The following is a 23,134-nucleotide window of genomic DNA, read 5'->3' as shown; positions in this document are numbered from 1 at the left end:
TTAATACAATTTATAATAAAGTGTTAAATTTAAATTGCCACAAAACAAAAAGTAAAATATTAACAAAAATATAAAATAAATAAAATGTATAGAATTGTTAAAGAATTTATAAAAAATTTAAAATGACGCAACGTGGTTATAAAAGAAGGCGTAAGGGGTAAATGCCGATTCCAAAAAGAAGAAAGTTAATAAAAATCGGCTAAAACCCTAAAAAACAGCTAAAATTCTCTATGTAACCAAAAACAAAAAACAAATGAAAATAAATTTACAATGAAAATAATTCTAAAATTTAAAAAAAATCAAAATATACCAAATTCGTTATATAAATATCGCATAAAAATATAAAACAAAAAGAAACGAACCAAAAAAAGGAAGACGCAATTTTTATCTTGGTGACATTGTATAATTGAATAAAAATTCTTACACATAAAAAGATACGAAAAAAAGGTTTTGAAAAACCAACCAACTCAGCAAATCGTCAACCACCACAACAAAAACAACAAGAAAGAAAAAAAGAGCGACAACGATAACACCAACAAAAATAACTACTACGACGAAAGCAACAACAAAAACAAATACCACAAATAACACCAAAAGAAACACAAGGATATTTAAGGATAAAATAAAAGAAAAAGGCTAAAGAAGAAACAGCAAAATAAAAAATATAACCGAAAAAGAACAAATTATACATTTTCTAAAACACCCACACATCTGTATACGCAGCCGTTGAAGTTTCATTGAATACAAACACACATACTCAATTAAACACACTCACACACTCTGCTACAACTACATACACGTACAAACTAACAACAGTTTTTAGTAGACTACAAGAAAGATCCTCTAGGAATACATTTATGTACACGAATAAAAATTTGTTGGTGATTTTGTATTGTAAAACTAAAACAAGACGTTTTATGAAAAACGTCCTTCTAGCCATAGACAAACATCAAAAACCCATTTAAGCTCGCTAAAAGGATAATGTTTAAAACATTTGTTTTAGTCATATTTGTGCGTTTGGGTAAGTATTTTTTTTAAATTTTGTTATTTTTAAAATGGTTAAAATAATTCAGTTTAATCTAATAAAAATATAAAGCCAGGCGTTATGGAAAATAATTTTATTTAGTTATTCTCTATATAGACTATAGAAAATAGTCTAGTCTATAGACTAGTCAACAGTCTATAGACTAGTATACAGTATAGTCTATAGACTAGTCAACAGTATAGTCTATAGACTAGGCAACAGTATAGTCTATAGACTAGTCAACAGTCTAGTCTTTAGACTAGTCAACAGTCTAGTCTATAGACTAGTCAACAGTATAGTCTTTAGACTAGTCAACAGTCTAGTCTATAGACAAGTCAACAGTCTAGTCTATAGAATAGTCAACAGTCTAGTCTATAGATAAGTCAACAGTCTAGTCTATAGACAAGTCAACCGTCTAGTCTATTGACAAGTCAACAGTCTAGTCTATAGACTAGTCAACAGTCTAGTCTATAGACTAGTCAACAAGTTACTTTATAGACTAACTAGTCTAATTCTATTGTCTGGTCTATAGTTTATCTAGTTTATAGACTAGGTAAGTTCTAGTCTATGGTCTATATAATCTATTGTCTATTTAATAGACTAGTCTTTACTCTAAATACTAGTCTATAGACTAGTCTTTACTCTAAATACTAGTTAATTATCTAGTCTATACTCTATGTACAAGTCTATTGTCTAGTCTATAGACTATTTTGTTGTATAATCTATAGAAAAGCCTTGTGTCTATTATGTACTCTATATACTAGTCTATGTACTAGTCTATCGACTAGTCTGTTATATAGTATGTATACTATATACTAGTCTGTTGTATAATCTACAGTCTAAAGACTGGTCTACTGCCTGCTTTATAGACTTAACTATTTTTTAATCTATAGACCAATATATTGTCTACTCTGTAGTCTATATACTAGCCTATTATCTTGTCTATAGACTAGTCTACTGTTTAGTCCATAAACCACTCTATTGTCTAGCCTTTAGACTAGTTTCTAAAATAGTCTACCGACTAGACAGTACTTATATCATCTACTTTTGTCACTTCAAGTCAAAAACTATTTTGAAAATTTTGTTTTTATAGTGTATGTGAAGCTCAAACAGCTCTATTATATTAAAAAATTTAAGTTTAACAGAAGCCTTTTTTATTTGTCGACTTATTTGATGTACAAAACTTATGTTTAAAAAAGGAGTATGTATATAGAATATATTTTTGTGTATTATACATACATTATATATGTCTGTATGTACATTCGTGGGTTTCTTCTTAATCAAGGACAAAAAAACACTTTTCATTTTACATTAAAAAAACACTCATTAATTTTTATTTTCATCATCTTCTATAGAGTTCTTTTAATATTATGTATTTGTAAACATATAAATATTTATGTACATAGTACATACATATGTAAAACCGTGAGTGTTTGTGTTGCAATTTGCCTTTCTTTGAATTGAATGATGCCAGCTGAAATGTAATCTCACTGTTAAACATACATGCAAACCTAAAATGTACATAGCTTTGTATACAGTGTTAAAAAGTGACCCGTTTTTTACTTCTTTTCAATTTGTTCGTTTGTTTATTTGTTTGAGAGAAAATAAACTTCGCATTGAATCGCTAGACATCGTTTGACAAAACGATACAAACGAACTTCAATTAATTAAAAAAAGGAATTCAAGTGTATGGAGAAATCACGCACTCATAGAGAAATGAAACAAGGACAAGACTTATTTTCTACATGGTTCATTGATGTATTTATGTTTCATTTTTTTATTATTGTAGTTACTGCTCTTATTTTTTACTATATTCGAGTTGTCTTTCACAGACATTGTGAAATTTTTTTCTTCAACTATTATTATGTAGGGAAGAAGGGGGGCTATACACCACTACTTTTTTTTGAGGCGGCCTCAAATTAAAACCACAATACATATTCTTAATTTTTTTTCTTTGTTCGAATACTTAAATGTGTTGGCTTAAGTTTTATTTTTTTCATATTAATGTATATATTTTTTAAACTTTTCCGCGTTGACCAAGAACTCCGTTACCGCCCCATCCATGGGGTAAATACGCCTAAAAAATACAATAAACAAGAAGTTTATTGTTTATTTCACTTACCCAAAAAGTTAAAATAAATAATTACTGTTTTTTTTATTTTAACCAAATTTTGTTCTAAATCACTGGCATTAAATATATTTGCCGAATGTGCCCCAGGAGCAGTTCTGGGGTTTAGTTAGAAAAATTTCGGGCTTCCAATTATATTATCGACAAAAATAGTAATAGTAGTGTCTTATGGTTCACTATTATTGACATTATATCACCAGCTAATATATTTTTTCTATCACAAAAACTAAAAAAATTAGCACAAAAATACACACAGTGAAATATTTTCACAGTCCTTTACAAAACAATAAATCACGTCTGCCTTCCATTAAATGTAAAGTTTAATTTTTAAACTTTTAGGGATGATAAATAATCGATAAAAGAAAGCCAAATTTGATAATGTGATAAGATTGATTACTCAGTTTTCAAGTTATTCGAGTTATTCCTATGACGAATGATCCCCCTTAATATTCGTGTCCTTAAAGTATTTCAGATACATTAACTGGATTTTTATTTAATTCTTTCATGTTAATAATATATAAAAAAGGCAGCATTTTTACACATAGAACTGAACTAGAACTGAACTAAAACTGAACTAGAACTGAACTAGAACTGAACTAGAACTGAACTAAAACTGAACTAGAACTGAACTAGAACTGAACTAGAACTGAACTAGAACTGAACTAGAACTGAACTAGAACTGAACTAGAACTGAACTAGAACTGAACTAGAACTGAACTAGAACTGAACTAGAACTAGAACTGAACTAGAATTGAACTAGAACTGAATTAGAACTAAACTAAACTGGAACAGTTGTACTGATTTAATTTCAATGTAGAATTTAATTTGTAAAAATATATTTACACATAATTTAAGCGTAAATAATGACAAAGCCCGTCCCAATTTGTTTAGGGCGTTTTTCTAGCATTTTATCTCTATTGTATTTATTTTTATCTAGTGCGTGGGTGGGTTACGTACAACAACTTAGGAAAAAATTAAAATATATATAAGATTTTTAAAACGACAAATAAAATTTTAGGTTGTTTTAAAAGTTTAAATATTTTTGAAGTAAACATTTTATAAAAAATTATTATAAGTTATACAGTTTAAAAAAAATTAACTCTTAAATAATGTATCTAAAGCTTTCTTCAATATAAAAATAACAAAATTCAAGGTGTAGGTTTACGATAATAATAATTGACAAATATTGTATAAATGTATGTATTTGTATGTATACAAGTATATGTATAAGAATAAGTAAATATACAGTATATAGTAAGTGGGTTGATAATTACAATTTCCCAAAGTGAAAATGTAACGAGTAAATAATGATGGAGCAACTCACTTTTCAAGTTTCAAAAAAAAAAAAAAAAAATTCTTGAAATAGCTGGCAAAAACACTTGAATATAGACAAAAATGGAATAACGAATATTTTTATAGTGATTACTTTTCATCGAGATATTTTCGTAAAAACGTATACCAAAAGCTTTCGAATTTCATTATTTCCTTTTTAAGTTCGTTTGGTGTATGTTTGGAGAAAATAGGGAGTCAGTCTCAACCCTAACCTTACACTCTACATTTTAATGAATGAATGAATGCCAACTAAGCTTTTTTAGTAACATATTTACACACAGATACAAACACATGTACATTGACAGAACTTAAAAGTTTTAGTTGTATGTGAGTGTATCTATAAAATTGCGAAAAAATGGTTTTTAGTCAATTGTCTAGAAAACACAACAATACTATAAGAGATACATATTTTTACTTTTATCCCATTTCTACATCTTATTTAGCCAGGCAGCATCCATATATATATACTCTATATTCAATGTTAAAATTATTGCTTCAAACAAAGCAATCTCATTCATATTGAAGAGTTCAACTGCGCATGAACAAATCTGCGCGTACGAATGGATACAAAAATTCGTGAAGATTAATGAATTCTTCTTTTTTTTTGCTTTTAAAGTTATTGAAGATATGAGCATTAAATGTGAGGATTTAGTGAAAATATTTACATATATTCTGCACGTATTTGAATGGTAATTTTATTACTTTGATTCCATATTAAAAATATGTGTTTATATGTATTTCATATTACATATTTACATACATGAATATTTATATTTGATTTATCTCAAAAGTTAAAATTTTAAACTTCAATTGCTGAAATATCTACATTATTAACAGTGTATATCTAAGCAATATACAAGTACAAACGAAAAATATGGAAAATGTAAAAAAAATTAAGGAAATGTTGACTAACTTCCATTTAGGTATTTAATTTTTAACATTTTAAATAAAGGTCGAATAATTCGATATTTAATTAAAGAAGAAATAACTGTTGTTTACATATATGTAAGAGGCTGATATGAATTGTAATTTTCTGCAGGAGGCAAAAATTAGTCTTACACTGAATTCCGAAGAATTTTTAGTACCGAATTTGAGTAATATTGATGCGAATACATTATTTATAATTATGAGCTAATAGGCCTAAATTGGTAGATTCGGTTTGAAGGTGAAATAATGCACTCATATTAACTATTTTTAATGGGGTAAGCCTTATGGTCAAAATTAAATCCCGTTTTCCGGAAAAAATTAAATAGTCCGGGAAAAGAAAAACACCATTGGTAAGACCATGATGAAAAATGTTCAAATGGTCATATCTTGTAATATTTTTATCGCCTTTAATTAAATACATTTTTATACCCATATATTGATTTTATCATTCCGTTTGTAACACATCGAAATATTGATCATAGACCCACAAAAGTATATATAGTCTGGGTCCTCATTAAATTCTAAGACGATCTAGCCATGTCTGTCCGTCCGTCTGTCTGTTTGAAGCAGAATACAGTCCGAATAGTAAGAGCTAGAGAGTTGAAATTTCACACAAATATTTCTTATAGGTAAGGATTGTTTGGTATTGAAAATGGGCAATATCGGTCCACGTTTTTGGATAGCCTCCATACAAGTGGCTCCTCGAAGAGCAGCTTTAACTTGTTTATAAATACGAATATAGCGATGAAATTCGACATCAGTAAGTTTCTTATGTTCCAAATTCTGTATAACAAACTTTATGAGGATCGGTCCATAATTGACCCTACCCCCCATATATGGTCCCCTTCTGAAAATTACTGCAACGTTCATTAAAGGCTTAAAAATACTAGTATAGCGACGAAATTCAACAAAAATAAATTTGGTATATAAGATTCGGCATAGCCGAATATAACACTCTTACTTGTTATGTTCTAGTTTATTTCTAGTTCAGTTCTAGTTCAGTTCTAGTTCAGTTCTAGTTCAGTTCTAGTTCAGTTCTAGTTCAGTTCTAGTTCAGTTCTAGTTCAGTTCTAGTTCAGTTCTAGTTCAGTTCTAGTTCAGTTCTAGTTCAGTTCTAGTTCAGTTCTAGTTCAGTTCTAGTTCAGTTCTAGTTCAGTTCTAGTTCAGTTCTAGTTCAGTTCTAGTTCTAGTTCAGTTCTAGTTCAGTTCTATTTTAGTTTTAAATAAATATTACTCTTATATATAATAAAATATTGAAATTTTTTTCCTCCTCATTTCAGTTCTTGGTGATGATGGCGAACCCCATACTCCTATGCATGGTTTTAATTCAAAAATAAAATTTGGTTCAATAGTTAAATACCCCAAATATCCGAAACACGTACTAGGTCCTACGGTTTATTCGAAAGAGCATGTCGTGGCTCACAATCCCCAACAGCACCACCAATTACGAACTGCTGGTGGTGGTGGAAATAATGGAGGGAGTTCTGGTAATGCGGCCGGTGGTGGTGGTAGTGTAGGGGCCAAACATAATAAGTTAAATATGAAACAAATTATTAAACAACAAATGCATCACATAAAGGAATACGATGATTTGGATATAAATGTTGAACACGATTATGAGGACTATCATATACATCCTTCATATGGACCACCCCATGATATCGACGAAGATATGTACGAACCAATATCGCCACAATTTACACCGGATGTGGGCAATGGCTTGAAAGTGGGTAAAATAGTTGTACCAGGTTCGCGTAGTGGTGGCGGTAGTCGTACTGATCTCTATGGTGTGCGCGATGGTACAGTGAGTCGTGGTCTCGAAATGTCTCGTGGTCGAGATGGTTTTATGAATTTGTTACATGTTAAGAATAAGGTTTTTCGCCCACATATAAATCACATTACTCTGTATGATCGCGAACAAGATCGTTTGAGTCAAAGTGATTCGTTTAGTAATCATTGTCAGAATATGTGTGGTGAAATGCAATTGCAGTGCCAAACGAAATGCAATTGTATACCAATAGGTGAACGTTGTGATAAAGTTCCTCAGTGTGAAGATGGTTCCGACGAATGGGATTGCGATGCTGTCGATGAGATGGTGACAAAACTAACGAGAGAATGTGAACAGACAGGTTTGCATATTATGTGTCCAAAAACATTTCGTTGTATTAATAAAGATTGGCTGTGTGATGGCGATGATGATTGTGGTGATTACTCTGATGAAACGCAGTGTGGTGAAAGGGTGGATTGTTTGGATGATCAATTTGAGTGCGGCAATGGATTTTGTATACCCAAACTTTGGGTGTGTGATGGTGAAAATGATTGCAAGGACTTTACTGACGAAGGTCATTGTAATCGCACCAGGTGGGTGTATAATTAATAATTTTAGATATAGTTATTATTACTATCAATTTTTTATATTTTAGATGTTCCAGTGAACACTTTTCTTGTAATGATGGTTACTGCATTTCCATAGCGTTTCGTTGTGATGGCGAACAAGATTGCAGCGACAATTCTGATGAAATTAAATGTCCCGCTGTTATTAATAGTTGCCCAGAAGGTGAATTTAAGTGTCGTGGTGGTCTAGGTGGTGCAGGTGGTCCTGGAGGTAGATGTATATTATCACGCTTCCGCTGTGATGGCGATAATGACTGTGGTGACTGGAGTGATGAAGAGAATTGTCCACAGAAACCTTCTCAATGTACATCCAGTGAATTTAAATGTGCCGATGGTACTTGTATTCCTATGCGCTGGAAATGCGATAAAGAACAAGATTGTGATGGAGGTGAAGATGAAAATGAATGTGGCAATATGAATTCTGCTGTCTCTAATACATGTGGTGCAGATGAGTTTACTTGCAACAATGGACGTTGTATTTTGGTATGTATAAATTATTTCCCTTTAATTTACATTTGAAATACAATATTTGAAAAATTTGCTCTAGCGTACCTGGCTTTGTGATGGTTATCCCGACTGTTCTTCAGCTGAGGATGAAGTCGATTGTCATTTGCAATGTGATCCGGGTCAATTTCTTTGTCCGGCTAAAAAGAATATCACCAACTTGAAGTAAGTTTAATAATATCAATGACTAGACAATATTTCTATATTTTGGTCTTTTTTAGAATATGCGTTCATCAAAAGCATGTTTGCGATGGACAAAACGACTGTCCTCTGGGTGAGGATGAGATCAATTGTCCACATTATCGTGAATGTGAGCCAGGCAGTAAATGTGAACAATTGTGTGTAACCAGCCCTAGAGGTCGGGAAGAATGTGCTTGTCGTTTGGGTTTCCTTATGAATTCTAATAAGAAAAAGTTAGTGCTTAACTAAAGCAATTCATTTTATCAATCAATTAATTGATTTCCATTTTACCATTTTTAGTTGTACCGACATTGATGAGTGCCAGTATTTAACTAATCCTGTATGCTCTCAGAAATGTCAAAATACCCATGGCTCATTCATTTGTTCTTGCGAGAGCGGTTATGTTTTGCGTCCCGACTTACGTACTTGTAAAGCCTTAGGTGGCGCCATGACTTTGCTTGTAGCTAATCGCTGGGATATCAGACGTGTAACATTACGCAATAATCGTTATGCCGCTGTTGTTAAGGGTCTACATAACGCCATCGCTCTAGATTATCACTATAAGAAAGGTTTATTATTTTGGTCCGATATTTCAACAGATGTTATTAAAATGGTTTATATTAATGGTACGCGTGTAAGGGATTTAATTAAATGGGGTCTAGAGTCTCCCGGTGGTATAGCAGTAGACTGGATACACGACTTATTATTCTGGACTGATTCGGGCACTAGAAGAATTGAGGTTTCTAACTTTGATGGCACCTTAAGGTCTGTGATTGTGGCCAATGATTTAGATAAACCGCGTGCTATTGTTGTGCATCCAGGAGAGGCTATGGTATTTTGGACGGACTGGGGTCCTAATCCAAAAATAGAACGAGCTTATATGGATGGTTCCCAAAGGCAGGTTATTATTTCTAAAGGAGTGACTTGGCCCAATGGCCTCACGATCGATTATCCCAGCCACAAACTCTATTGGGCTGATGCCAAACAACATGCTATAGAATGTTCCAATTTGGATGGTTCTAATCGGGCGAAAATTCTTAGTACACATCTACCTCATCCCTTTGCTATGACCATTTTCGAAGACACAATGTACTGGACAGATTGGAATACCAAAACCGTATCGGCAGCTAATAAAATAACTGGTAAAGGTTTCAGTTCAATACACGAAAATTTCCATTTTCCCATGGACATTCATGCCTACCATCCAGCTCGTCAGCCTGAATATGAAGATCATTGTCAGAAAGATAGGCGTGGCCTCAGAGGAGGATGTTCTCATTTGTGTCTTCCTAATAAAAATTCCAGACGTTGTGGTTGTCCCATAGGTTTAACCCTAAAAGAAGATGGCAAGAGTTGTAAAAGTGCTCCAGATGAATTGATTTTGGTAGCCCGACGAAAGGATATACGTTTAAGGCAATTGATTGGTAAACCCTCTTCCTCGGCAGACGTCGATATGATTATACCATTGGATAACTTAAAACATGCAGTGGCACTGGATTGGTCAAGTGACACAGATACTATATATTGGACAGATGTCGAAAGAAGTACTATCAATAAGGCCCATCTCAATGGCAGCTTTCAACAGAAGGTTATACACTCGAATCTAGTGGGTCCAGCGGGTTTGGCTTATGACTGGCTAACCGATAAACTTTACTGGACAGACCAAATTACATATCGCATCGAAGCTGCCACCACAAATGGTAAAATGCGCACTTTATTGGTGTGGGAAAATCTGGAAAAGCCTAGAGATATTGTTGTCAATCCTATGGATGGTGTGATGTATTGGACAGACTGGGGTAATCCAGCCATGATAGAGACGGCTCATATGGATGGTAAAAATCGTAAAGTAGTTCTATCGACCAATATCAAATGGCCGAATGGCTTGGCCATAGACTATGAGCAACAGAAACTGTATTTTGTGGATGGTGGCACTAAATCTTTGGAAAATATAAATTTCGATGGTTCCGGTCGTAAAGTGTTAGTGGGTAAGTTTATTTTGTAGCAAGAAAAAGTGTTGTATATTAATTTAAAATCTTTATCCACAGATGACTTATCTCATCCCTTTGGCTTGGATGTTAGCGGTTCTCGTGTCTACTGGACCGACTGGGACACCAAATCTGTATCCAGTGCTGACAAAATGACTGGCAAAGACATAACCACCGTTATAGCCAATACCAGTGACCTAATGGATATCACCATTTTTCACCGATCACGTCGAAGGATACGAAATGCTTGTGACAGTGCTAATGGTGGCTGCTCGCATTTATGTCTGCTCAATCCTTCAGGATATACGTGCGCTTGTCCCGTTGGAGTCGCCATTAAGGAAGATGGTCACACTTGTTCTTCTGGACCCAGTTCGTATATACTCTTTGCTCATCGAGTGGATATTAGACAAATATCTTTGGATTTTGATCATTTGGTGGATGTGGTTTTACCTTTGCCATCAATTTCCAATGCTGTTGCTTTGGATGTCGATAGAAAAACGGGCGTTATCTATTGGTCGGATACTGTCGAAGATGTTATTATGCGTTCTACACCAGATGGTTTAAATGTTAGTCGTGTTATTTATGAGACGATTGATAATCCCGATGGTTTGGTTATAGATTCAGTGGGTAGAATGGTAAGTTGAATGATTTATTTTTTAAAGTAGAAAATTTAGTTTCCTCTTCCTTTTAGATTTATTGGGCTGATGCTGGTCGTCACACAATTGAGGTCTCTACATTAGATGGCAAACATCGTCATCTTATAGCCTGGAAAGATTTAGAGGCTCCTCGTGGTTTGGCTTTGGACTACGAAGCTGGTTTCCTTTTCTGGACTGATTGGGGACATTATCGCAAAATCGAACGCGCTCATATGGATGGTGAAAATCGCCAACGTATTGTTACCTCTAATTTGGGTTGGCCAAATGGATTATCTTTGGATCTGAAAACAAAACGCATTTATTGGGTTGATGCCCAGTTGAAAACTATCGACTCTTGTGATTATACTGGCAATCATCGTAAATTAATTATGGCTTATTTGCAACATCCCTATGCATTGGCTTTAACCGATAATTATATCTATTGGACAGATTGGAAATCTAAAGCTTTACATATGACTGATCGCAGTAATGTTACCGATCGAAGAGATGTCATGACCAATATCGATGGTTTAATGGACATTAAAGTTATTTCTACTAACACGTCGTTACCTGAAAATGTTTGTGGCCTCAATAATGGAGGCTGTTCGCAACTATGTCTACGCAATCCGTCCGGTTTTTCGTGCAAATGTTCCATAGGCCTAAAGTTGAGAAATGGTAGTTTAACGGAATGTGAATATTTACCTGAAGATTATCTATTGATTGCTTTGCGTTCGGGCATTGGTATGATTTCTCTGAATACTCCTGATCTTATGGATGTGGTATTACCTGTAAAAGAGGTACATGGTGCCGTTGTCTTGGACTACCATTATCGCAAACATTGGCTTTATGTGGCTGATGTTAATTTGGATGTTATAAGACGTATAAATTTATTAAATTTGGCCGACAGCAAAGATATTGTAACGAATCTCTTAACACCTAATGGCTTGGCGGTAGATTGGATAGCAGACAATTTGTATTGGTCCGATTCAGATCACAAGGTTATAGAGGTAGCACGTTTAGATGGTTCCTGCCGCAAGCAACTCATAACAGATGATTTGGGAGATCCACGTTCTTTAATAGTACATCCTAAAAAAGGGTAAGTAGCAAGTTGATTGCAAAGACGGATATTTATTAATAATTTTGTTACAGCTATTTGTTTTGGGCCGACTGGGAGACACCCTCCAGAATTGAACGTAGTTTACTAGATGGCTCTAATCGCACTGTTATAGTCAGCAATAATCTGGGCTTTCCTACGGGCTTAACATTGGACTTTGAGTAAGCTAATCATGGTTTTTAGGAAGTATATATATAAATTTTATATTTCTTTCATAGAAATCGGCGTTTATTGTGGGCGGATGCTTTAGAGGATAATATTGGTCAAGTTGACTTTAATGGCAAACGTCGTACTGTTTTAGTAGCATTTGCGCCACATCCCTTTGGCTTGACTATGGTTGGTTAAAAATAAAATTTCATGAAAAAGATTTTTATTTAATTGCTATCTTTTTAATAGTTTGAAAACAACATCTATTGGACTGATTGGTATAATAAATCAGTTTTTCGTGCTTATCGCAAAGGCTCTATGGGTTCAAAATATTCTCAACCGGTTGAAATACGAGATGCTCTCAGTGGTGCTCTGGATATTAGAGCTGTTTCACGTAAACGACAATCTGAAGATTGGAATCAATGCTCTCAAGATAATGGCGGTTGTACACATTTGTGTCTTTATCGTGGCTCTAATTATACCTGTGCTTGTCCGGATCGCCCCGATGGTAGGGAATGTTTAACCATACCACGCTACTATATACCAAGAAGAGGCGGTGACCCCATAGTCGATGATTTGGATGAGGTAACGGAAACGGATAATGCACTCAGCAATGATGATTTCGAAGAAGATTTTCGTGTGGCCGATCCATTATTGGACATGAAGTTAATTATTGTTATAGCAACAATTATAGCATTGATATTCTTATTCGTAATGATAGCATTGGTTATATGTAAGTGTTAAGAGTAGTTTATAGCAGAAAATTTGGTATTTTATAAGTTTGTTTCATTGTAGATATGATAACACCCGCTAAACATCCGAAACCCAAAAGACACTCTAGAGGCTCCAGTCGTTCGGTGTTGACATTTTCCAATCCCAACTATAATGTCGATGGCACACCCATGGAACCTAAAACCACAATATGGAAACGCTTTAAAAACGATAGATCACATGTAAGTTGATGAAATAATTTACAAAAATAAAAATAGAAATTTTATTATTAATTTAAAATTATAAATTCATTTAGGAACGTGTTTATGAAGAGCGCAGTTTAACAACGGAAACCGCTTCCTCCAGTCTATTTGTACCAACACCCTCACCTTCGGCCTCGCCCTCTGTCAATAAGATACAATTGTCTACTTTATCAACAATAACGTAAACAAATTTTTAAAGTAAAAATTAATACATACACAATTAAAAACTTGCGAATTGTTATATGGAATTCAAAATAGTATTTATGTATATGGATCTCATATCATAATTTTTTTTTTTTAACTAAATTTTATTTTTTAAAGTATAGATTTAAAACTCAAACTTTTAAACGTCTTCTTTCATGAAATGACAGTATTTAAAATTGTTCTTATTAATTTAAATTAAAGAGTTTCGTAAATTTTATTTTTTCTTTTAAGAAAAAACATTTTTTAAATTATTTCAAAATAGATTATAGAACTGTCTTCTTATCACTTTAAATGTTAGACTTTAAAGTTCTATACTTTTTTTCATAACGAACATATTTCAATGAAAATATCTTAAAGATATTTTATTAAAAAATATAATTTATAAAATAATAAAAAAATTTAAAAATTTATTTTAAACATATTAAATAATTTCTCTTAATATTTAAAATTATTTATTTATAAAACAATTATTTCTAAAACATTTAATAAGTTTATTTTAAAAAGAAAATATCTAAAAGATATTTTTTAAACAAAAAATTTATAAAATTTCCAAATTAATATTTTTATTTTTTTATTGAAAATTTTCAAAACATTAAAAACATCTAAAGTTTGTTGAAAATATTTAAAAACAAACAAAAATAACAATAAAACTAAGGTTTACAAATAATTAAATAGTTTAAATGTGTTGACATTTCTTATATAAAACAACAAGTTTTTAATTATGTTTATAAACATTTTACTTTTAATTTAAATTTCTTTAAATGTTGTTAAATAAATTGATGTTTTTTTCCTTTATTTATTTTTAATGCCTCCACTTTTATTTATATTAATAAAATAAGGAAAATAATATCAGTCTGTTTTAAGCAACATTTAAAGCAGATTTAGATTTATGTAATTAACAAAATCTGCTGCTCATAATAAAGCCTTTGCATTATGATGCTGGCTTTAATGCCTACAAATTAAAGTTTGTGGGGCAACTCAAAAAAAAAATATATTTATATACTTAAAGAAAATCTTGTCACTAAAAAGCAACAAAAAATAATTTTCTACTAAATTTTCGTTTGATATTTTCAAAAGCATTGCAGAAACATTGTTTATAAAAATTACTTACAAAAATGTTGCGAAACATGTTTCCCACCTTTTTGTTTCAGCAACAAAGCAATTAGTTAATCTAAACAAGATGACTTCTTTTCATTGTGAAAACAAAAAGATGAGAAACATTGTTAATAAAAGTTCTTACAATAATGTTGCGAAACATGTTTCCCATCTTCTTGTTTTCACAATGTAACAGTTAGTTAGTCTAAACAAGTTGATTTCTTTTACATATTTCTAGCTTCATGTTTAACAACATGTTGCAGAAACATGACATAAGGTCTTTTATTTAAGATTTTACTATAAATCTTAGAATTATCAAAAGATTTCTAAATTTATATGAATATGTATAAAGTTTTCATTTTATATAAAACACTAGCAACATGTTGCTAAAAAGTAAAAGTTTTTATAAATAGTTTTTTAAAAAAACATATTTATAAAAATTTTTAATTTTTTGATTGTCAAACTTTTAAACTATTTTAAACCTTAATTAAATGTTTTTTTTTAACACCCACAAAGAAACGTAAAAGATAAAACCCTTATTAATTATAAACAAAAAGAAAAAACTTTTTAAATTAAAAAACAACAAATAAATTGAATAATAATAAAAAAATTCTATGTGAATTCTTGTGCCAAAATAAGAAAAAAATAAAAAACAAGAAGAAAAACCCAAAAAAACTAAAATTGTTGTAAACAACAAAAAACTAAATTTAATATTAATGTAAATTACATATACATACAACATATACATAAAATGAAAATGTATATTTTTTTTAATTTTTTTATTTCCAAAAAAAAAAGAGTAAAACAGAAAAATAAAAAAGATGTAAACTAACAAAAACCGTTGGAAAACAAAGAAAAAAAACACAACAGGATTTAAATTTAAAAGAAAAACAAAACAAAATTCCAGTGATTTAAGACATAAAAACCAAAATAATATCAAATATTAAACTTTTTAAATTCCTTTAAATTTTCTAAAAATAATTATAAAAAAAAAACAAACTCATTAGGAATGTAAAATTATTGATTTATTACAAAGTCTTTTTTTATAAATTTAAAATAAAAATGTATATAACAACAAAAACCACAAAAAGAAACTAATAAAATTTATTAATAAAAATATGGTTAAAACCTTATAAATTATTAAACTCAACTGTAAATAGATGTTATATGTATTTTTAATGTAAATGTATATGTATTTTCCAATATTTACTACAACAACTAACAAAAAAAAAAAAACAAAACCACTAACAAAATTTATTATAAAAAAAAAACTGTTTGTTAGCAACCGTTAATAATGTAAATTGAAAATAATACAATACAATTGTTACGAGTCCATACCAAAACATAACATCTATTAGGGGCTCAATTCATGTTATGTTTATAAGATGGCTTCTAGCAATTATGGTTGTATTTTGTAAAGATTTTCATCAACAACTATTTAACTCTCAATGATAAAATGTTATTTATCAAACAATAAAATAAAAATGTTTAACAAACACTTTTTTATCTTAAAAAATTTTTCGCTAATTTAAAGTTAATTCTCTTAGTTAAACTTATAAGTTTTGGTTTCTAAATTTATTTGGTTAGAAAATAGTATATTGCTAAATTTGGAAATACTTAGAAGCAACATGTTTAGTTAAGCAACATGTATAGAAACATATGAACTTTTGTTTGTACATTTTATACTCTTAAATTTGAAAATCTTATAGACTATTTTATGAGCTAATCCATGGTCTAGTTTGTGGACAAGTTTATGAACTAGATTGTTGACATGTCGATGGACTAGAGAAACAATTAATCTATGTTCTGCTCAATGGTCTAATCTGTGGACTCGTCTTTTGTTTGGTCATTGGCCTAGTTTATGGTATAGTCTATGGTCTAATCTAAATTCTAGTCAATGGACTGAAGTTTGGCATGGTTTGGGCTATGTTCTAGTCTATGGTCCAGTCTATATATAATCTTTTGTCTAATCTGTGTTATAGTCTATAGTATAGTGGACCAGTCTTTAATCTAAGCAATGGTCTGGTCTATATACTACTCGATGGACTATTCCACTATGGTCTAGTCTAGTCTGTGAGCTAGTCTACAGTCTAGTATATGACTTATCGAAGGTTTTGTCTATGATATATTTTATGGTTCAGTCATTAATGAAGTCAACGTCTAGTTTATTGATTTGTAGATGGACTAAGGGCTACGGTTTGGTCAATGGCTTAGTCTATGGCCTAGTCTACGATTTAATTTTTGGTCTAGTATATAGCCTGATCTAAGGTATATTCTATAGGATAATCTATGGTCTACGGTTTAATCAATGGCCTAGTCTATGTTCTAGTCTACAGTTTAATCAATGTTCAAGTTTATAGCATGGTCTATGTTCTTCTTCTTCTATTGGACAAGTCTATAGTCTATTGTCAATCTCAGTCACACAAACAAGTTACTGCAAGTTTTAATAATACTTAAAGCATTTCTCCGAAAGGAAAAAATAACTTTTCTTAAATATTAGCAACTATTTGCCAAAATTCTTCTATAGGTTCAGCAGACTGTATACTTAGGCCAGTATAACTTTACTGGGGTCCAAATTAGGTCCCTTTGTATTCAAACTCTCCTATAGGGAATTTTAAACCAAAAGTAAGCAAATGTTTCATAAATACAAAACATGTTGCTTTCATAACAACAAATGTATCTAAACATTTCTATGTTTAGCAACATTTTATTCTAACATTAACATCAAGCAAACAATAACATTAAAAACAAATACAATTCAGACTTGAACAGCAAAAAATTAATCAAATCAAAATATAAATTATAAAAATTTTAAAATAATTTTATTTAAACATAAAGAAAAAGAAAACTGATTTTTTGAGATTTTAAAAATAAAGGGAAAAACGGGTTGTTTGAATTATAGTTCCTTCTACAATTACAAGTAAAACAAAATATAATATGAAATTACAAAAAGAAATATTTAAACAAAAGAAATTCCCTTGAGGCATTAATTTTTCTTTTAAACATAAAAGCCTACAACCCAACATTTTTATAATTTCAATAATTTTTTAATTATTATAATTTAAACATATCCATTAATTTAGTTAATTTTTTTTTTTTTAGTTTTTGGAACAAAACTTAAATAAAATAAATGTAAAAGACTGAAAATAATAAAACATCTTTCCCAAAAAAAAAATAAAATGAATTAAATAAAAATAATCAACAATTTTAAAAAGTATTTGAACAGGAAATCCATTATATACGCTTAAAAAAACAGAATTGTTTGGCAGATAAAAAAAACTACAATAAAATAAATAAAAAAATGCTGTAATTTAAAGTAAATTTTTCCCCCGGCAGTAATGTTGCAAAATACATTAAACATGATCTCTTTGTAACAATGTTACGCAACAAATGTATTAAACAAAAAGAATCCTTCACTAACATTGTCTCAGCAACAATGTTGTCTAACAAATATCTTTAGCAAACATATAAATTTATTATTTTTTGTTGATAGAGAACTAATGATAACACAACTTTAACACTACAACAATGTTGCTATACAAAGTTTAAATTGTCAAAATAATGTTGCCAAACAAAATTATAAACCAAAATCAAAATTCAGCCTCATTTTTTTGCAACAAACATTTTGTTTTTTTTATAATTTTATAAGCACATATTCCAAAAACTAAAATGCACTAAAATTTTTTTCAAAATTAATTGTTTAAATTTAAAAACAAAAACAATTTATATGAAAAAGTTTCTCAAAAAAAAAATGTTTTAAAATTTTGTATATAAAAACAATCTCCCAAAAATATAAACTTTTTACTTCAATCCAATATTAAGTTTTCAAAATTACTAAAAACACACACATTTTCAGTTTCAAATCTCGTTTTTTACAACAAATTGTAACAATAATTAATTATATAAATAATTAGTTTTTAAGACATGTATAAAGTTGAAAAACACAAAAACAAGCAAAAATTCTTCCAATAATAAAAAAATACAAAAATTTGCCTCCTATAATACAAAAAAAAAACAAAAACAAATAAAATAAAATCGTCAAATGAATGGAAGTTTTTAAATTTTGTATAAAAGATTAATAAAAACCCATCAAAACTTTCATGTAAAAAGGACTTTTGTCATAATGAAATTCTAAATAATATGGTTCTTTATTTTCAATTTTATAAAAGGACAAAAAGTTCTTGTTATGTAAAAGTTTTAAAACAATTACGAAAGATTTGCAATAAAAGAGTTAAAATACTTTTTTAGAACATTGCATTACAATAAAAAAATACAACATAATAATAAAATACTAATAACTATAATACAAAAAAATAATAATAATTAAAATAAAACAAAAACTACACATAACAAATTCAAGTAATAATTTTTATTGTTTGTTTTGTATAACATAAACATAAATAATAATAATAAAAACAACAACAACAACAACAAGTATTAAAAAAAATATACTTCAAGAAAACCAAAATAATAGTTTTAAGTTTAATAATAAACATGAAAATAATGCAAAACGAACAACTTAAATAGGAAAAAATAATAATAAAACAAATTTGTTGTAATAACTAATAATTGAAAAAATAATACTAATATAAAACAAAACAAAGAAAAACAAATACGATTTGTTAAAGAATTAAAAAAAAAAAACACTTGAAAAGAAATGGAAAATAAATGTATTTTAAATGTTAAAAAAAAATCCAAATAGTTTTATTTTCATCAAATCTACAAACCTCATGAATACTTCTTTTTACAGAGTTATAAGGTTTGATCAGCTTAATTACACAATATTACATATAGAAGTCGAAAAACCCAGTATTTACAGAGTTATTCATACAAAATATTGAGTTTTCTGCCTAAAATGTCGATTTTTTAGAAAAAGTCGAAATGATTGCAGATTAAGCTTATTTTCTCAAAAAAAACTAGTATTTACAGAGTTATAAAGGTTTTTTTGGTTTGATCAACAAATTCATACAAAATATTGAATTTTTTGCCTAAAATATCCATTTTTTAGAAATAGTCGAAGTGATCACAGATTAAGCTTATTTTTTAAAAAAACGCAGTATTTACAGAGTTATAAGGGTTTTTAGGTTTGGTCGGCTTATTCATACAAAATATTGAATTTTCTGCATAAAATATCGATTTTTTAGAAAAAGTCGAAGTGATCACAGATTAAGCTTATTTTTTAGAAAAAGTCGAAGTGATCACAGATTAAGCTTATTTTCTCAAAAAACGCAGTATTTACAGAGTTATAAAGGTTTTTTGGTTTGGTCGGCTTATTCATACAAAATATTGAATTTTCTGCATAAAATGTCGATTTTTTAGAAAAAGTCCAATTGATCACAGATTAAGCTTATTTTCTCAAAAAAGCAGTATTTACAGAGTTATAAAGGTTTTTAGGTTTGATCAACAAATTCATACAAAATAATGAATTTTCTGCATAAAATATCGATTTTTTAGAAAAAGTCGAAGTGATCACAGATTAAGCTTATTTTCTCAAAAAACGCAGTATTTACAGAGTTATAAGGGTTTTTAGGTTTGGTCGGCTTATTCATACAAAATATTGAACTTTCTGCATAAAATATTGATTTTTTAGAAAAAGTCGAAGTGATCACAGATTAAGCTTATTTTCTCAAAAAAACTAGTATTTACAGAGTTATAAAGGTTTTTTGGTTTGATCATCAAATTCATACAAAATATTGAATTTTCTTCCTAAAATATCGATTTTTTAGAAAAAGTCGAAGTGATCACAGATTAAGCTTATTTTCTCAAAAAACGCAGTATTTACAGAGTTATAAGGGTTTTTAGGTTTTATCAACAAATTCATAGAAAATATTGAATTTTCTGCCTAAAATATCGATTTTTTGGAAAAAGTCGAAGTGATCACAGATTAAGCTTATTTTCTCAAAAAACGCAGTTTTTACAGAATTATAAAGGTTCTTTTGTTTGATCAACAAATTCATACAAAATATTGAATTTTCTGCATAAAATATCGATTTTTTAGAAAAAGTCGAAGTGATCACAGATTAAGCTTATTTTCTCAAAAAACGCAATATTTACAGAGTTATAAGGGTTTTTAGGTTTTGTCGGCTTATTCATACAAAATATTGAATTTTCTGCATAAAATATCGATTTTTTAGGGAAAAGTCGAAGTGGTCACAGATTAAGCTCATTTTCTCAAAAAACGCAGTATATACAGAGTTATAAAGGTTCTTATGTTTGATCAACAAATTCATACAAAATATTGAATTTTCTGCATAAAATATCGATTTTTTAGAAAAAGTCGAAGTGATCACAGATTATGCTTATTTTCTCAAAAAACGCAGTATTTACAGAGTTATAAAGGTTTTTAGGTTTGATCAACAAATTCATACAAAATATTGAATTTTCTGCCTAAAATATCGATTTTTTAGAAAAAGTCGAAGTGATCACAGATTAAGCTTATTTTCTCAAAAAACGCAGTATTTACAGAGTTATAAGGGTTTTGAGGTTTGATCAACTGATTCATACAAAATATTGAGTTTTCTGCATGAAATATCGATTTTTTAGAAAAAGTCGAAGTGATCACAGATTAAGCTTATTTTCTCAAAAAACGCAGTATTTACAGAGTTATAAGGGTTTTTAGGTTTGGTCGGCATATTCATACAAAATATTAAATTTTCTGCATAAAATATCGATTTTTTAGAAAAAGTCGAAGTGATCTCAGATTAAGCTTAATTTCTCAAAAAACGCAGTATTTACAGAGTTATAAAGGTTTTTAGGTTTGATCAACAAATTCATACAAAATATTGAATTTTCTTCCTAAAATATCGATTTTTTAGAAAAAGTCGAAGTGATCACAGATTAAGCTTATTTTCTCAAAAAACGCAGTATTTACAGAGTTTGGTCGGCTTATTCATACAAAATGTTGAATTTTCTGCATAAAATATCGATTTTTTAGAAAAAGTCGAAGTGATCACAGATTAAGCTTATTTTCTCAAAAAACGCAGTATTTACAGAGTTATAAGGGTTTTTAGGTTTGGTCGGCTTATTCATACAAAATGTCGAATTTTCTGCATAAAATATCGATTTTTTAGAAAAAGTCGAAGTGATCACAGATTAAGCTTATTTTCTCAAAAAATGCAGTATTTACAGAGTTATAAGGGTTTTTAGGTTTGGTCGGCTTATTCATACAAAATATTGAATTTTCTGCATAAAATATCGATTTTTTAGAAAAAGTCGAAGTGATCACAGATTAAGCTTATTTTCTCATAAAACCCAGTATTTACAGAGTTACAAAGGTTTTTAGGTTTGGTCGGCTTATTCAAACAAAATATTGAACTTTCTGCATAAAATATCGATTTTTTAGAAAAAGTCGAAGTGATCACAGATTAAGCTTATTTTCTCAAAAAAACTAGTATTTACAAAGGTTTTTTGGTTTGATCAACAAATTCATACAAAATATTGAATTTTTTGCCTAAAATATCCATTTTTTAGAAATAGTCGAAGTGATCACATATTAAGCTTATTTTCTCAAAAAACGCAGTATTTACAGAGTTATAAGGGTTTTTAGGTTTGGTCGGCTTATTCATACAAAATATTGAATTTTCTGCATAAAATATAGATTTTTTAGAAAAAGTCGAAATGATCACGGATTAAGCTTATTTTCTCAAAAAACGCAGTATTTACAGAGTTTTAAAGGTTTTTAGGTTTGGTCGGCTTATTTATACAAAATATTGAATTTTCTGCATAAAATATCGATTTTTTAGAAAAAGTCGAAGTGATCACAGATTAAGCTTATTTTCTCAAAAAACGCAGTATTTACAGAGTTATAAAGGTTTTTAGGTTTGATCAACAAATTCATACAAAATATTGAATTTTCTGCCTAAAATATCGATTTTTTTGAAAAAATCGAAGTGATCACAGATTAAGCTTATTTTCTCAAAAAACGCAGTATTTATAGAGTTATAAGGGTTTTTAGGTTTGGTCGGCTTATTCATACAAAATATTAAATTTTCTGCCTAAAATATCGATTTTTTAGAAAAAGTCGAAGTGATCACAGATTAAGCTTATTTTCTCAAAAAACGCAATATTTACAAAGTTATGAGGGTTTTTAGGTTTGATCAACTAATTCATACAAAATATTGAATTTTCTGCATAAAATATCGATTTTTTTAGAAAAAATCGAAGTGATCACAGATTAAGTTTATTTTCTCAAAAAACGCAGTATTTACAGAGTTATAAGGGTTTTTAGGTTTGATCAACTGATTCATACAAAATATTGAGTTTTCTGCATAAAATATCGATTTTTTAGAAAAAGTCGAAGTGATCACAGATTAAGCTTATTTTCTCAAAAAACGCAGTATTTACAGAGTTATAACGGTTTTTAGGTTTGATCAACTAATTCATACAAAATATTGAATTTTCTGCATAAAATATTGATTTTTTTAGAAAAAATCGAAGTGATCACAGATTAAGCTTATTTTCTCAAAAAACGCAGTATTTACAGAGTTATAAGGGT

At 29.6% G+C, this 23,134-nt stretch overlaps 1 protein-coding gene across 1 annotated transcript; it reads left to right on the top strand.

Annotated features, from left to right (window-relative positions):
- Positions 1-13,872, top strand: LOC111677883 (low-density lipoprotein receptor-related protein 4). Its single transcript, XM_023439089.2, has 13 exons — positions 1-1,021; positions 6,692-7,772; positions 7,835-8,288; positions 8,353-8,474; positions 8,531-8,722; positions 8,790-10,471; positions 10,532-11,106; positions 11,163-12,202; positions 12,256-12,381; positions 12,439-12,556; positions 12,617-13,100; positions 13,163-13,320; positions 13,395-13,872. The coding sequence occupies exons 1-13, from the start codon at positions 982-984 to the stop codon at positions 13,524-13,526; spliced, it is 6,204 nt and encodes a 2,067-aa protein (XP_023294857.2). The 5' UTR covers positions 1-981; the 3' UTR covers positions 13,527-13,872.
- The last annotated feature ends 9,262 nt before the right edge of the window (positions 13,873-23,134 follow it).

Source organism: Lucilia cuprina, chromosome 3, assembly GCF_022045245.1.
Source record: "Lucilia cuprina isolate Lc7/37 chromosome 3, ASM2204524v1, whole genome shotgun sequence".
Lineage (NCBI taxonomy): Eukaryota > Metazoa > Arthropoda > Insecta > Diptera > Calliphoridae > Lucilia > Lucilia cuprina.
Note: the sequence above shows the minus strand (reverse complement) of the source record. Positions and strands in the feature narration are given on the sequence as shown.

Bases quoted from the DNA above. Each gene is read 5' to 3' on its own strand.
- LOC111677883 (XM_023439089.2), top strand. From the start codon at position 982: ATGTTTAAAACATTTGTTTTAGTCATATTTGTGCGTTTGG. The intron at 11,107-11,162 runs GTAAGTTGAATG...TCTTCCTTTTAG, and splicing joins TAGATTCAGTGGGTAGAATG to ATTTATTGGGCTGATGCTGG. The intron at 12,382-12,438 runs GTAAGCTAATCA...TTTCTTTCATAG, and splicing joins GGCTTAACATTGGACTTTGA to AAATCGGCGTTTATTGTGGG.